We start from the raw sequence: 16,682 nt of genomic DNA, 5'->3' as shown, positions 1-16,682 counted from the left end.
CTGTGTAATTATTACCCTAGTAATTACACCAATTCCAATTACCTGGTGGCTTTCCAAACAAACCCTAAGAAGTAGGGATCGGATCGGCTCGACTGATATGATAGATGGAATGTGAGTTATTTTGACTTGAATTCCCCCTGAAAGCGAGAACACACTATATGCCTTTAAAATAAAAAGAAGCTTCCCCGACCAACTAAAATACAACAGTCGCGACCTCGATCCACTTGCATTGTGGTATCTGAATTGTCTGTAAGGGTCCTTCTAGTCAAATGACGTGGCATGCCAAGTCAAACGGAAGAGATAATAAGATCATGCCACGTGTCAAAATGACATAGCATGCCAAGTCAATTAAAAGGCCAGTGAAATCGCGCCACACATGCAAGTGACATGTTTTGGCCAATCAAATGTGACATTGTCATGCTTCAATTTGATTGGCCATGAAGAGTTTGTTAATCAAGAGAGAGCTCGTGGATCAGATGATGTAGAATTTTCTAAAAGCTACAAACATTCAAGAGTTATAAGGATTAAAAGATCAAGATGAAGATTCAAGAACAAGCTGCAAGCCCTTGGATTAAAAATACGCCAAGATCAAGATCAGACCTCAAGCACTTGGATAAAAATAAAATAAAATTCAAGATTAAGCCCTGTCACGATCCCAAAACCGACCCGGTCGTGATGGCGCCTATCGTGAAACTAGTCCAGCCAGCTCATTTCCAAATACTCCATATTTCATTTAAAACGTAAGTAAAACCATGTTTTCAACAGAAATCCAACAAAAGAGATAAAGTAAAAATCAAAACAAAGCGAAAAATACAAGTCCGACCTCGGGTGTCACTAAGTCATGAGCGACGCTACAATAGTTCTGAAACAAGACAAGACCAAAACAGTCTGGAAATAACAACAAAGTACTAATGGGAAGATAGAGAAGGAGAAAAGCAGAACTGCGATCGCCAGGCAGCTACCTCGCTATCTCCGTGAAGTCTGCGACTGGAGTAGTAAATAGCCGCTACTGTGCGCTGAGATACCTGGATCTGCACACAAGGTGCATGGGGTAACGTGAGTATACCAACTCAGTAAGTAACAAGTCCAAACTTTGGACTGACAAGTAGTGACGAACCAAACCTCAACAGGTAATACATTTAAACTGTACAGAAGAAGTAGACATGCTCGCAATTCAAGTAATAACTCAACAGTAAACAAATGCAGTCTAAACAGTACGGAGTATAAAGCTCAGGAAATCTCTATGTACCAATGCACAGGTAGCATGATCAATGTTTCGTGTACCTCCTCTCACAAGTGCTCAACCACTCGGTACTGTATATGGCCATCCGGCCCAGGGAAGATCCATCCCGGAATATATACACATCACTGACCGCAATCATTCAGTACTGAGGAAGGCCATTCCAGCCCTATGGAGAAGATCCATCTCCAGGTATAAATACTTCGGACAAAATCCATATCCAGGGAAGATCAATCCCTCAATATCATCAACTGCGCTCACTGGGGGTGTGTTACAGACTCCGGAGGGGCTCCTACAGCCAAGCGCTATCATAATCATCAACATAACCGCTGCAGCGTGCAGCCCGATCCCATAACTGTCACTCACAATCACGCTCTCGGCCTCACTCAGTCATCTCCAGTCTCATACACACGGGCTCACAATGTCATGATACTAGCCCGAACAATGATATGATGTGCTAAATAAAAATAATCGAGACTAAGACATGATATAAAATGCATGAACAGGACTGAGTACAGAATATCAATGAAGCTAATGATATGACAGCAAGAAACAACCTCTCGGGTCTCAACAGTATCGGCGTGAAGCCCTAATAGGATATCTAGCATATTTTTACAGCACATTTACTTAATCACATGATAGAAACACGGATATCAACAAGAAAGAGTTACTAAGCGTGCCATGGAATGATCCAGGCCGCAATTCCCACGGTGCACGCCCACACGCCCGTCACTTGGCATTTGCGTTACCTCAATAGTAATCATAGAACACATAGTTCGGGGTTTCGAACCCTCAGAACCAAGTTTAGCACATCATATCATTGTTCGGGCTCACATACACGGGCTCATAATGTCATGATACTAGCCCGAACAATGATATGATGTGCTAAATAACAATAATCGAGATTGAGACATGATATAAAATGCATGAACAGGACTGAGTACAGAATATCAATGAAGCTAATGATATGACAGCAAGAAACGACCTCTCGGGTCTCAACAGCATCGACGTGAAGCCCTAGCAGGATATCTAGCATATTTTTACATCACATTTACTTAATCACATGATAGAAACACGGATATCAACAAGAAAGAGTTACTAAGCGGTGCCATGGAATGATCCAGGCCGCAATTCCCATGGTGCACGCCCACACGTCCGTCAATTGGCATTTGCGTTACCTCAATGTAATCATAGAACACATAGTTCAGGGTTTCAAACCCTCAGAACCAAGTTTGGAAGCGTTACTTACCTCAAGCCAAGCCAAACTCTAGCCCGTGATGCCCTTGCCTCTCGATTCGGCCTCCAAATGCCCCAAATCTCACCAAAATCAGTATATTATCATCAATATACGCTAAAGGAATGAAACCCATATGAAAATTATCAAATTAACTCAAATCCCGAAATTGGCCAAACCCGACCCCCGTGCCCACGTCTCGAAATTCAATACAAATCACATCACAAGAATCCTCATCCTCCCAAGAGTCTATACATACCAAGAACATCAAAATCGGACCTCAAATGGACCCTCAAATCCCCAATTTAAACTCTCCAATTTCAAGCCCTAATCCCCTCAATTTTAACCCTTAAATCCCACAAATATGTCTAATTAGTTAGAAATCACCATAGAATCGAGTATTGAGTTCACAAATCTTACCTCCAAGTATTTCCCTTTGAATCCCTCTTCAATCCCTCTCAAAAAGCTTCAAAGCCGTTCAAAAATGGTGAGAAATGGGCTAAAAATCGCGAAGATGGCTTTTTATACATTTTGCCCAGGTGCTCCCTTCTTCGCGAACGCGGTCAAAGCCTCACGATTGCAAAGCACAAAAATTCCACTGCTCAATTTTCCTCTTTCGCGAACGCAAGCTCCTTCTCGCGAACGCGAAGCTTCAGCTGCCAAAGCCTTCGCGAACGCGACCCCTCCTACGCGAACGCGGTGAACAAATTCCTGGGGTCCCAGCTGCTCCGACTTTCCTCTTCGTGAACGCGTTCAACTCCTCGCGTCCGCGATCCTTTCACTGGCCATACCTTCGCGAACGCGAGCTCCCCTTCGCGAACGCAAAGAACAAATCTCTGCAACAGAAATACCAGAAAGTATGCTATGTCCTCAAGTCCAAAAATGATCCGTTGAGCATCCGAAACTCACCCGAGGCCCTCGGGACCTCAGCCAAACATGCCAACACATCCCATAACATCATTTAAACTTGTTCCAACCTTCGGAACGCTCCAAACAACATCAAAACACCAAATCACCATCGGATTCAAGCCTAAGGATTTCCAAACTTCCAAATTCCGCAAAGGATGCAAAAACCTATCAAACCTGATCCGAATGACCTGAAATTTTGCACACACATCACAAATGACACAACGGACCTACTCCAATTTTCGAAATTCCATTCCGACCCCGATATCAAGATTTCCACTGCCGACTGGAAACGCCAAAATTCCAATTTCGCCAATTCAAGCCTAAATCCACCACGGACCTCCAAAATACTTTCCGATCACGCTCATGTCATGACCCGGATTTCCCACCCTCGGGAGTCGTGATGGCATCTACTCGAGAAGCTAGGCAAGCCACGAAATTTAGAAATCTTTAACCTTTTTATTTTTTTTATACTTTTAATTACTTGTAGTAACAGGTGATAAGCAGTAAAATAATAGCGGAAGACGAAAATTAAGCGGAAGACGTAGACAAATATAATACCAAAATCGATACGAATAGCCAACTTATCTCTCTACCCAGAAACCGGTGTCACAACATTCACGGACTGTCTATGATTACTACATACAAATGTCTGAAAGAAAGAAACTCAGTCTGTCTCGGATACAAGTGATAACAGAACATAATAGTAGATAGAAGAGATGCCGGGCCTGCGGACGCCTACAGGATTACCTCGGGATCTCTATGGACTGAACGCTGGCTCCCAAGCTACTGTCTCAATGCTGCTCCGGTATCTGCACAGAGTGCAGAGTGTAACATCAGCACAACCGACCCCATGTGCTGGTAAGTGCCTGGCCTAACCCCGGCGAGGTAGTGACGAGGCTAGGACCAGACTCCAGATAAACCTGTGCAGTTATATATATGTACAGCGGAAAAATAAACTAGAATAAACAATTAAAGCTAGGAAGGGGAAACATGCTTCGGGGAATAACAGATAAAACAGAATCCCAAGAGAATTATCAGGAAACCAAAATTCAACTTCTAACAAGGATAAGGAAAACAAGGCAGATTTCACTCTCAGTTCACATCTTGTTGCAGGCGTGCAACCCGATCCCATTTCTCATATCTTGTGGTAGGCATACCACCCGCTCCCATTTCATTATATCTTGTGGTAGGCGTACCACACGCTCCCATTTCATTATATCTTGTGGTAGGCGTACCACCCGCTCCCATTTCATTAAATCTCGTGGTAGGCGTACCACCCGCTCCCATTTCATTAAATCTTGTGGTAGGCGTACCACCCGCTCCCATTTACAAGCCAACACAAAATCACAAGGAATCCCGGCAAGGGAACAAAAGCAATATAATAACTTCCCGGCAAGGGAACAACAATATCAAGACAAACATCCTGGCAAGGGAGAATCAGCTATAACCAATCCTAACTCAACTCCTACTCAGCTCAATTAGTACCAATACTCAATCATAAATAAAATCCACGAACATAAACTAAATCTTTGCTCAATATCGAGAATCATCAATTTGAAGCATCCGTAGTAACATTTAAGAACACAACAACTATCAATTCAAGAATCACAGTTATGCTCGACACTAACGTATAGATACTCGTCACCATGCCTATACGTCGTACTTAACAAGAAGCAATTAGAAAATAGGACACAACTCCTAATCCCTCAAGCTAAGGTTAGACCGGACACTTACCTCGAACTTCCACGGCCAAATCAATCCTCAAACACCGCCTTTCCTTTTGAATTCGGCTCCAAATCAATTGTATCTAGACATAATCGACTTAATAACATCAATAAATGCCAAACAATCCAATTCGAATGCTTAATTATATCTTTCCAATCATTCTTTCCAAAAACCCAAAAATTGGCATCGGGCTCGCTTGGTCAAAACACGAGGTTCGGACCAAAACCCGATCACCCATTCACCCACGAGCCCGAATATATCATTTGTTTTGAAATCCGACCCCAAAACGAGGTCAAATTCCCAAATAATCAAAAAGCCCTAACTCTACCCAATTCCCCAATTTTCTACCATTAAAACCCTAAGATTATTGATAAAAGTTGATGAAAAACATTAGATAGTTGAAAGAAATCAGTTAATGAATACTTACTTGTGATTTGGGAAGAAACTCTCTTGAGAAAATCGCCCTAGTTCTTCTATTTTTGTGAAAATTTGAAAGAAAAATCGCTGAAGTTATGTTTTTAAAAGACTCACTGCCCGACTTCCGCATCTGCGACTCGTGGCCGCATCTGCGAGGGATAAATCCGCTCCTGCGGAACCGTTTCTGCGGAACTTTGCCCGCATCTGCGAAGACTTCCGCACCTGCGATGCACTTCTCTCGCCTGCGAGTCCGCATCTGCGGCCCAAGAACCGCAGGTGCGGTTACACCAGAACTAGTGCAACAGCAGTATTTTTCTAAGTTTAAACACCCCGGAACCTACCCGAAACTCACTCGATCCCTCGAGGCTCAAAACCAGACATACGTACTAACTCAATAACATCATACGAACTTATCCATGCGATCAAATCGCCAAAATAACCTCAATAACAACGAATTAAACCTCAAAATCAAAGAATTTCCTCAAACTTCTTAAAACATCAATTTTTGCAATTTAGGTCCGAATCACGTCAAATGACATCCGTTTTTCACCAAATTTCACAGAATCATCTTAAATCATATATAAGACCTGTACCGGGCACCGGAACCAAAATACGAGCCCGATACCAACATGTTCTAATCAAATTTCATTTCAAAATCCTTTAAACAATTTCAGAAAACAATTTTCTTTAAAAATTCATTTCTCGGGCTTGGGACCTCGGAATTTGATTCCGGGCATACGCCCAAGTCCCATATTTTCCTACGGACCTTCCGGGACTGTCAAATCACGGGTCCGGGTCCGTTTACCATAAATGTTGACCGAAGTCAACTTAAATGCATTTTAAGTCAAAATTTCAATATTTCACAAATTTTTCACATAATAGCTTTCTGGCTACACACCCGGACTGCGCACGCAAATCGAGGTGAAGATAAAAGAGGTTTTTAAGGCCTCGGAACATAGAATTTAATTTAAAAGCAAGTGATGACCCAAAGGTCATCACATTCTCCACCTCTAAAATAACTGTTCATCCTCGAACGGACATAAGAAGGAAGTACCTAAGTCGGGGAAAAGATGGGGATAACGGCTCCGCATATCGGACTCGGACTCCCAGGTCTAGGCCTCAGGAGGCTGACCTCTCCACTGAACACGAACAGAAGGGAAACCCATCGACCTTAACTGATGAACCTGCCGGTCTAGAATGGCTACCGGCTCCTCCTCATAAGACAAGTCCTTGTCCAACTGGACAGTGCTGAAATCTAGCACGTGGGATGGATCGCTGTGATACTTCCGAAGCATGGACACATGAAACACTGGATGTACGGATGATAAGCTCGGAGGCAATTCAAGTCTATAAGCCACCTCTCCCACTCGATCAAGAATCTCAAACGGACCAATGAACCTAGGGCTAAGCTTGCCCTTCTTCCCAAATCTCATCACGCCCTTCATAGGCGACACTCGGAGCAATACCCGCTCACCGACCATGAAAGCCAAATCTCGAACCTTGCAATCGGCATAACTCTTTTGCCTGGACTGAGCTGTACGAAGCCTATCCTGAATGATCCTGACCTTGTCCAAGGCATCCTGAACCAGATCCGTACCCAACAACCGAGCCTCTCCCGGCTCAAACCATCCAACCGGAGACCGACACCGCCTACCATACAAGGCCTCATAAGGAGCCATCTGGATACTCGACAGGTAGCTATTGTTGTAGGCAAACTCTGCTAAGGGCAAAAACTGATCCCACGAGCCTCCAAAGTCAATGACACAAGCTCGGAGCATATCCTCAAAAATCTGAATAGTCCGCTCGGAGTGCCCGTCCGTCTGGGGATGAAATGTTGTGCTCAACTCAACCCGTGTGCCCAACTCTCGCTGAACTGCTCTCTAGAAATGCGAGGTAAACTGCGTACCTCGGTCCGATATGATAGACACGGGCACACCATGAAGGCGAACAATCTCCCGGATATAGATCTCAGCTAACCTCTCAGAAGAATAGGAGACTGCCACAGGAATAAAATGCACTGACTTGGTCAGCCTATCAACAATAACCCATACTGCGTCGAACTTTTCCGAGTCTGAGGGAGTCCAACAACGAAATCCATAGTGATCCGCTCCCACTTCCACTCGGGTAGCTCAATCCTCTAAAATGAACCACCGGGCCTCTGGTGCTCGTACTTAACCTGCTGATAATTCAAACACCGAGCCACATACGCAACGATATCCTTCTTCATTCTCCGCCACCAGTAATGCTGCCGCAAGTCCTGGTACATCTTCGCGGCACCCGGATGAATAGAGTACCGGAAGCTGTGGGCCTCCTCTAAAATCAACTCTCGAAGACCATCCACATTAGGCACACAAACTCGACCCTGCAATCTCAAAACTCCATCATCATCATCTAAGGTAACCTGCTTGGCACCTCCGCGCTGCACCGTGTCTCTAAGGACACACAAATGGGGATCATCATACTGTCGATCATAGATACGCTCCAATAATGAAGAACGAGTGACTGTGCAAGCTAACACACGACTAGGCTCAGAAATATCCAGCCTCATGAACTGATTGGCCAAAGCTTGAACATCCAAAGCAAGCGGCCTCTCACCGACCGGAATATAAGCAAGACTGCCCATGCTGGCTGACTTCCTACTCAAAGCAGCGGCAACCACGTTGGCCTTTCCCGAATGATATAAGATGGTGATATCATAGTCCTTCTACAACTCCAACCACCTCCTCTGCCTCAAATTCAACTCCTTTTGCTTGAACAAATACTGAAGACTCTTGTGATCCGTGAACATCTCACATGCCACGCCATACAGATAATGCCTCCAAATCTTCAATGCGTGGACAATGGCTGCAACTCCAAATCATGAATCGGATAGTTCTTCTCATGAATCTTCAACTGCTACGAAGCATATGCAATGACCTTGCTATCCTGCATCAACACTGCACCAAGTCCAATACGAGAATCATCACAATAAACTGTATAAGGCCCTGAACCTGTGGGCAAAACCAACACCGGTGCCATAGTCAGAGCTGGCGTGAGCTTCTGAAAGCTCGCCTCACACTCATCCGACCATCTGAACAGGGCACCCATCTGGGTCAACCTGGTCATCGGGGCTGCGATAGATAAGAACCCCTCCACGATCCGTCGATAGTAGCCTGCCAATCCCAAGAAACTCCGAATCTCTGTACCTGATGCTGGTCTAGGCCAGTTCTTGACTGCCTCAATCTTCTTCGGATCAACCTGAATACCCTCTGCTGATACACCATGACCCAGGAATGAAAGTGAACTCAACTGGAACTCACACTTCGAGAACTTAGCATATAACTGACTATCCCTCAGAGTCTGAAGAACCACTTTGAGATACTGCTCGTGCTCCTCCTGGCTGCGGGAATATATCAAAATATCATCAATGAAGACTATCACGAATGATTCCAAATAAGGCCTGAACACTCGGTTCATCAAATCCATAAAAGCTGGTCGGGCATTTGTCAATCCGAATGACATAACCAAGAACTCATAATGCCCGTACCGAGTGCGGAAAGCTGTCTTAGGGACATTGGATGCCCTAATCCTCAACTGATGGTAGCCAAATCTCAAGTCAATCTTTGAAAATACCTTGGCACCCTGAAGTTGATCGAACAAATCATCAATCCTCGGCAGCGAATACTTATTCTTGATTGTAACCTTGTTCAATTGCCGGTAATCAATACACATTCTCATTGACCCATCCTTCTTTTTAACAAACAACACCGGCGCACCCCAAGGCGAAACACTAGGTCTAATGAAACCCTTCTCAAGCAAGTCTTGCAACTGCTCCTTTAACTCTTTCAACTCAGGCAGGGCCATACGATACGCCGGGATAGAAACGGGCTGAGTGCCCAGAGCCAAATCAATGCAAAAGTCAATATCCTTGTCGGGTGGCATACCCGGCAGGTCTGAAGGAAATACCTGAGGAAACTCCCGAACAACGGGCACAGAATCGATAGAAGGGACCTCAGCACTAGAATCGCGAACATAAGCCAAATAGGCCAAACACCCCTCCTCGACCATACGCCGAGCCTTCACATAAGAGTTAACACTACGGGTAGAATGACCATGAGTCCCTCTCCACTCTAAACGGGGTAAACCCGGCAAGGCTAAGGTCACAGTCTTTGCATGACAATCCAAGAAAGCGTGGTAAGGTGACAACCAGTCCATCCCCAATATAACATCGAAATCAACCATGTCCAGAAGCAACAAATCTACACGAGTCTCAAGACCTCCAATCACCACAATACAAGAACGATGGACTCAATCTACCATAATAGAATCACCTACCGGTGTAGACACATAAACAGGAACACTAAAGGGATCATTAGGCATGACCAGGTACAGTGCAAAATAAGATGACACATACGAGTATGTAGACCCTGGGTCAAATAACACTGAAGCATCTCTATCACAAACCAGAACGGTACCTGTAATAACTGCATCGGAAGCCTCAGCCTCGAGCCTGGCTGGAAGAGCATAACATTGGGGCTGGGCCCCACCACCCTGAACCACATCTCTGGGACGATCTGACGCTGGCTGGCCTCCATCTCTAGCGGTCTGAGCTCCACCTCTAGCACCTCTACCTCCACTTCTAGCACCTCTACCCCCACCTCTAGCTGGCTGGGCGGCCTGTGGGACATCTGGTGCCTGAACCATAGCACGGGAACCCTGATGCGGAGAACTGCTCGAAGCTCGAGGGCAATTCCTAGCAATGTGCCTCGTGTCGCCAAAAGTAAAACAAGCCCTCGGCTGCTGGGGCTGACAACCCTGGAAACTCTGAAGCGGTGGTGCATTGATAGGAGCTGGTGGTGCACTGTAGAACTGCTGATCAGAATACTGCATCCGAGAACCACGGCCACTTGAAGCGCCGTGAGAAACCTGGAGTGCTGATTGAAAAGGCCTAGGAGGATGGCCTCTACCGTACAAATCTCTACCTCCAGACGAGGTACCACTGAATCTGCCCGAATGACGGGGCCTCTTGTCTGCCCCATGACCACCCCCCTATGATAGTACCATCTCAACTCTCCGGGCCACATTGGCCGCCTCCTGGAAAGATATCTCACTCCCAGTCTCTCTAGCCATATGGAGACGAATCGGCTGAAAGAGTCCATCAATAAACCGTCTCACTCTCTCCCTCTCAGTGGGAAGTATAATAAGAGCATGGCGAGCCAAATCTATGAATCTGGTCTCGTACTGGGTGACAGTCATGGATCCCTGCTGGAGGCGCTCAAACTGCCTCCGATAGGCCTCTCGCTGTGTAATAGGGAGAAACTTCTCCAGAAATAGCTGCGTGAACTGCTCCCAGGTCAAGGCTGGCGATCCTGCTGNGTAGATGAGGAAGCGCGTGTTCTCGCCATCTGCGAAAGAACACAGTAGAAGTTCAATTAGCATTGAGAAACCAAACCGCGCGACAAGAAAGAATAAATGTGAAGTTTTTCCTAACTCGGTAGCCTCTGGGGGATAAATACAGATGTCTCCGTACCGATCCCTCAGACTCTACTAAGCTTGTCCGTGAATTGTGAGACCTATGTAACCTAGTGCTCTGATACCAACTTGTCAAGATCCGGATTTCCCACCCTCGGGAGTCGTGATGGCGCATACTCGTAGAAGCTAGGCAAGCCACGAAATTTAGAAATATTTAACCTTTTATTTTTTTTTATACTTTTAATTACTTGTAGTAACAGGTGATAAGCAGTAAAATAATAGCGGAAGACGAAAATTAAGCAGAAGACGTAGACAAATATAATACCAAAATCGATACGAATAGCCAACATATGTCTCTACCCAGAAACCGGTGTCACAACATTCACAGACTGTCTATGATTACTACATACAAATGTCTGAAATAAAGAAACTCAGTCTGTCTCAGATACAAGTGATAACAGAACATAATAGTAGATAGAAGAGACGCCGGGCCTGCGGACGCCTGCAGGACTACCTCAGGATCTCTGTGGACTGAATGCTGGCTCCCACGCTATGTCCCAATGCTGCTCTGGTATCTGCACAGAGTGCACAGTGTAGTATCAGCACAACCGACCCCATGTGTTGGTAAGTGCCTAGCCTAACCCCGGCGAGGTAGTGACGAGGCTAGGACCAGACTCCAGATAAACCTGTGCAGTTATATATATGTACAGCGGAAAAATAAACTAGAATAAACAATTAAAGCTGGGAAGGGGAAACATGCTTCGGGGAATAACAGATAAAATAGAATCTCAAGAGAATTATCAGGAAATCAAAATTCAACTTCTAACAAGGATAAGGAAAACAAGGCAGATTTCACTCTTAGTTCACATCTTGTTGCAGGCGTGCAACCCGATCCCATTTCTCATATCTTGTGGTAGGCGTACGACCCGCTCCCATTTCATTATATCTTATGGTAGGCGTACCACCTGCTCCCATTTCATTATATCTTGTTGTAGGCGTACCACCCGCTCCCATTTTATTATATCTTGTGGTAGGCGTACCCCCCACTCCCATTTCGTTAAATCTCGTGGTAGGCATACCACCCGCTCCCATTTCATTAAATCTTGTGGTAGGCGTACCACCCGCTCCCATTTCTTTAAATCTTCTGGTAGGCGTACCACCCGCTCCCATTTTATTAAATCTTGTGGTAGGCATACCACCCGCTCCCATTTACAAGACAACACAAAATCACAAGGAATCCCGGCAAGGGAACAAAAGCAATATAATAATTTCCTGACAAGGGAACAACAATATCAAGACAAACATCCCGGCAAGGGAGAATCAGCTATAACCAATCCTAACTAAACTCTTACTCAGCTCAATTAGTACCAATACTCAATCATAAATAAAATCGACGAAAATAAACTAAATCTTTGCTCAATATCGAGAATCATCAATTTAAAGCATCCATAGTAACATTTAAGAACACAACAACTATCAATTCAAGACTCACGGTCATGCTCGACACTAATGTATAGATACTCGTCACCATGCCTATACGTCGTACTCAACAAGAAGCAATTAGCAAATAGGACACAACTCCTAATCCCTCAAGCTAAGGTTAGACCGGACACTTACCTCGAACTTCCACGGCCAAATCAATCCTCAAACACCGTCTTTCCTTTCGAATTCGGCTCCAAATCAATTGTATCTAGACATAATCGACTTAATAACATCAATAAATGCCAAACAATCCAATTCCAATTTAATTACTTTCCAATCATTCTTTCCAAAAATCCAGAAATTGACCCAGGCCCGCTTGGTCAAAATACGAGGTTCGGACCAAAACCCGATCACCCATTCACCCACGAGCCCGAATATATCATTTATTTTGAAATCCGACCCCAAAACAAGGTCAAATTCCCAAATAATCAAAAAGCCCTAACTCTACCCAATTTTCAAATTTTCTACCATTAAAACCCTAAGATTATTGATAAAAGTTGATGAAAAATATTAGATAGTTGAAAGAAATCAGTTAATGAATACTTGTGATTTGGGAAGAAAATCTCTTGAGAAAATCGCCCTAGTTCTTCTATTTTTGTGAAAATCTGAAAGAAAAATCGCTGAAGTTATGTTTTTAAAAGACTCACTACCCGACTTCTGCATCTGCAACTTGTGGATCGCATCTGCGCAACCGCACGTGCGGAAAAATGGTCGCTTCTGCGGAAATGACTTGGCCTACAGGGGCCGCATCTGCGAGGGATAAATCCGCTCCTGCGGAACCGTTTCTGCGGAACTTTACCCGCATCTGCGAAGACTTCCGCACCTGTGATGCACTTCTCGCACCTGCGAGTCTGCATCTGCGGCCCAAGAACCGCAAGTGCGGTTACACTAGAACTGGTGCAACAATTGTATTTTTCCTAAGTTTAAACACCCCGGAACCTACCCGAAACTCACCCGAGCCCTCGGGGCTCAAAACCAAACATACGTACTAACTCAATAACATCATACGAACTTATCCGTGTGATCAAATCGCCAAAATGACCTCAATAACAATGAATTAAACCTCAAAATCAAACAATTTCCTCAAACTTCTTAAAACATCAATTTTTGCAATTTAGGTCCGAATCACGTCAAATGACATCCGTTTTTCACCAAATTTCACAGAATCATCTTAAATAATATATAAGACCTGTACCGGGCGCCGGAACGAAAATACGGACCCGATACCAACATGTTCTTATCAAATTTTATTTCAAAATCCTTTAAACAATTTCAGAAAACAATTTTCTTTAAAAATTTATTTCTCGGGCTTGGGACCTCGAAATTTGATTCCGGGCATACGCCCAAGTCCCAAATTTTCTACGGACCCTCCGGGACCGTCAAATCATGGGTCCGGGTCCGTTTACCAAAAATGTTGACCGAAGTCAACTTAAATGCATTTTAAGTTAAAATTTCAATATTTCACAGATTTTTCACATAACAGCTTTCCGGCTACACGCCCGGACTGCGCACGCAAATCGAGGTGAAGATAAAAGAGGTTTTTAAGGCCTCAGAACACATAATTTAATTTAAAAGCAAGTGATGAAAGGGTCATCACAGCTCCTAAATCCCAAACCACCTCACGAAGCTATCCGAACCATCAGAATTCACATCCGAGACCCTCTACATATTAGTCAACACCCGGTTGACTTTTCCAACTTAAGCTTACTCAAAAGAGACTAAGTGTCTCATTCCTCTCCAAAACCACTTTGAACCCGAACCAACCAACCCGATACCACATAATACAACTGAACAACACATAAAGAAGCAGAAATGGGGGACACAAAGCGGTAACTCATGAAAAGACCGGCCGGGTCGTTACAAGCTAGAAGACTCTTTTATTTACTATTGAAAAGAAGAATCAAAGGATTCATAGAGATTGTAACACTCAAATTATTTAAAATAAAATACTACGATTGTTGCAATATTTTCGGTCTTGATTATATTTTTTTGATGCAATTTTATTGTCTACAGTGCATACCCAACCGCTTAAATTAAAAATAGCTGGCGAATATAATATATATGAATAATCATTATATGATATGTGTTTGTATACCGACTAGAAAAAGTAAACAATAAATTCAACCGACTATTCGTGTATAGATCCCAAACTCAAAATATATATTTAAAAGAATAAACTAAAAGTACTATCAACTTAGAAACTTTTCTTTTCATAATGCAAAAGATTCACTTTTTACAAGAACCATGTAAAAAAAACTCATTCAAATTTAGAGAAGAAAAACATCGGTTATTTCTTCTGGACCAAGGGAGTGGAAAGTGAGTTCATCTAATGACCCAAAAAAAATTACTAGTAGTACCTACATTTAGTTACATTTTTCCAGCGCTCACGTCACAGCCCTTCATTGGAATTTGATGAATTTATAAGGTGTTAAAATATTGAACCTTACATTGAAATATCAGTCTACTACCAAGTTCAGTTGCATATCACAATTTCTAATACATGGCACAAATTTCTACATGTTTAAATAATGTTTATATTTTTACTTCCAACATTTCAATAGAACTTGCCCGAAAAGCATATGCATTCAAGGAAATTCATTTCAGAATGTCTTGCAATGGAGGGAGGATTACAAGTCTCTTTTAGCTTCTGCACTTGGCCATTATTCTTCCCTTTCTCTTCAGAATTAACTACTTTAACCTCGCAGAATTCAGGGGCATTCTTTTTAACGTATTCTCCTTTACCTTGTCCCTTCCTCACTCGCCTGAAATGGATTGGTCAATTTCATCTTTTCGCGTAAAAATGATACTAGTACAACTTAAAAAGCTGTTGTGGAGAAGTATGTTTACCTTGCGGAAAGAGCTTGTTTAGATCCAACGACTAGACTGGTAATGTTGACAATAGGAATTAACTCAAGTAATGCATTAGCTGTTGAATTACTCTCCACAAGCATAGTATCAACTGGCACCTAGCAGCCAAAGTTAAATCAAGAAATGTTAGTATGAAACAATGTTTATGAATTATATTGGGTGTGGAGTTTCCAATTAGTTGCACTCACTTTGGCATCATTGCATAGGCGGATGTATTTCTCCAAGACATTCTTCCTCTTGTTATTCTCTTCATTCTCGTAGATTTGCACCTGCTCTTGGCTCAATTGGCTTCTTTTTAACTTCCCAACTATATATTACACAAAATTCAACTTAGCAACGTCCATTAGCAAGTCGTCTCATTTTGCTCTCTTTTCCCCCCCTCTCTTTGTAGGCAGAGGCGGACCCAGAATTTTTACGTGTCGGGAGCACATTATTCTGCTCAACCAGTGGCCCCTAAAGGCTTTTAGTGTTCAGGGTGCCAATTGTTAAATTAACCAATTTCAAGGTATATATGTATATATATATACAGGATTTCGGCCGAAATTTACGGAGTCCGGTGACCCCTCACCCATACACATGGGTCCGCCTCTGTTTGTAGGTAACAAGAAACAAGAAAATTGAACCAGTATATTCAATATACTTTTCCTGTTCTTGAATTCCCTGCTTTTTTTGAGTTAATTGACATGCCCCTTATGTGATGTCCTGGATATACCGTCTTGTTTGTGATATAGGTAAAACTAGATGAATTAAAAAACTGAAAAAGAATAAAAAAGAAAAAGATATTGAGTGGAGAAACAGACAGGAAATTGAATTCCTTAACAACCACTCATATCCTTTATATGTGTGCTTCTGTTATTTCTATTTATAGAGTTACCTGGAGTAGGGATGTAGTTAATGGGAGGAAAAATGTGCACAAGGCAGATGCGAAATTCTGGGCAAATGGCATAATCAAGTGCCCACTGAAGAACATGCAAGTCATTTTTCCCAACAGCTACATAAATATCATTAATTTCTGCTGCATCTATGTTGCTTATTGTACTATTGATATCTTCTTCAATCTCTTCGATTTCACCAGACATATCTTGAATTATAGCAACTAATAATGATGCTAGTTGTTCTCTTTTACTAGCCCCTCATCTTTGTTTTCATCTTTCATCTCTTCCAGTAGTCCAAATTGTGGACTTAAAGTATGTGTGGAATGGTCGTTGCTATCAATGACACCAAAAGTTTGATTCTATTTTGTCACATTGTGAGTAAAAGAAACTTTGTATTTCTCCTTAGTAGCATACTGCCCTCGTATTCTCCCCTTGGACGGAATTCATTACCGAAGCATCTGGTCTTTTTCTTTGGACATAA

At 43.2% G+C, this 16,682-nt stretch overlaps 1 protein-coding gene across 2 annotated transcripts; it reads right to left on the bottom strand.

The window, feature by feature from the left end:
* Positions 11,469-16,682, bottom strand: LOC109226961 (U-box domain-containing protein 52-like). 2 transcript variants are annotated; one of them, XM_019391917.1, is made up of 4 exons: positions 16,201-16,682; positions 15,515-15,633; positions 15,306-15,424; positions 11,469-11,551 (listed from the first exon to the last, which is right to left on the bottom strand). In XM_019391917.1, the coding sequence occupies exons 1-4, from the start codon at positions 16,403-16,405 to the stop codon at positions 11,527-11,529; spliced, it is 468 nt and encodes a 155-aa protein (XP_019247462.1). In that variant the 5' UTR covers positions 16,406-16,682; the 3' UTR covers positions 11,469-11,526. The 2 variants fall into 2 exon arrangements, with proteins under 2 accessions (XP_019247462.1, XP_019247461.1); XM_019391916.1 differs by lacking the exon at positions 11,469-11,551 and adding an exon at positions 14,857-15,220 and having other exon boundaries at positions 16,201-16,679.

The sequence above is a fragment of the Nicotiana attenuata genome, chromosome 6 (assembly GCF_001879085.1).
Source record: "Nicotiana attenuata strain UT chromosome 6, NIATTr2, whole genome shotgun sequence".
Taxonomy (NCBI): domain Eukaryota; kingdom Viridiplantae; phylum Streptophyta; class Magnoliopsida; order Solanales; family Solanaceae; genus Nicotiana; species Nicotiana attenuata.
This window is presented reverse-complemented; position numbering and strand designations above follow the sequence as displayed.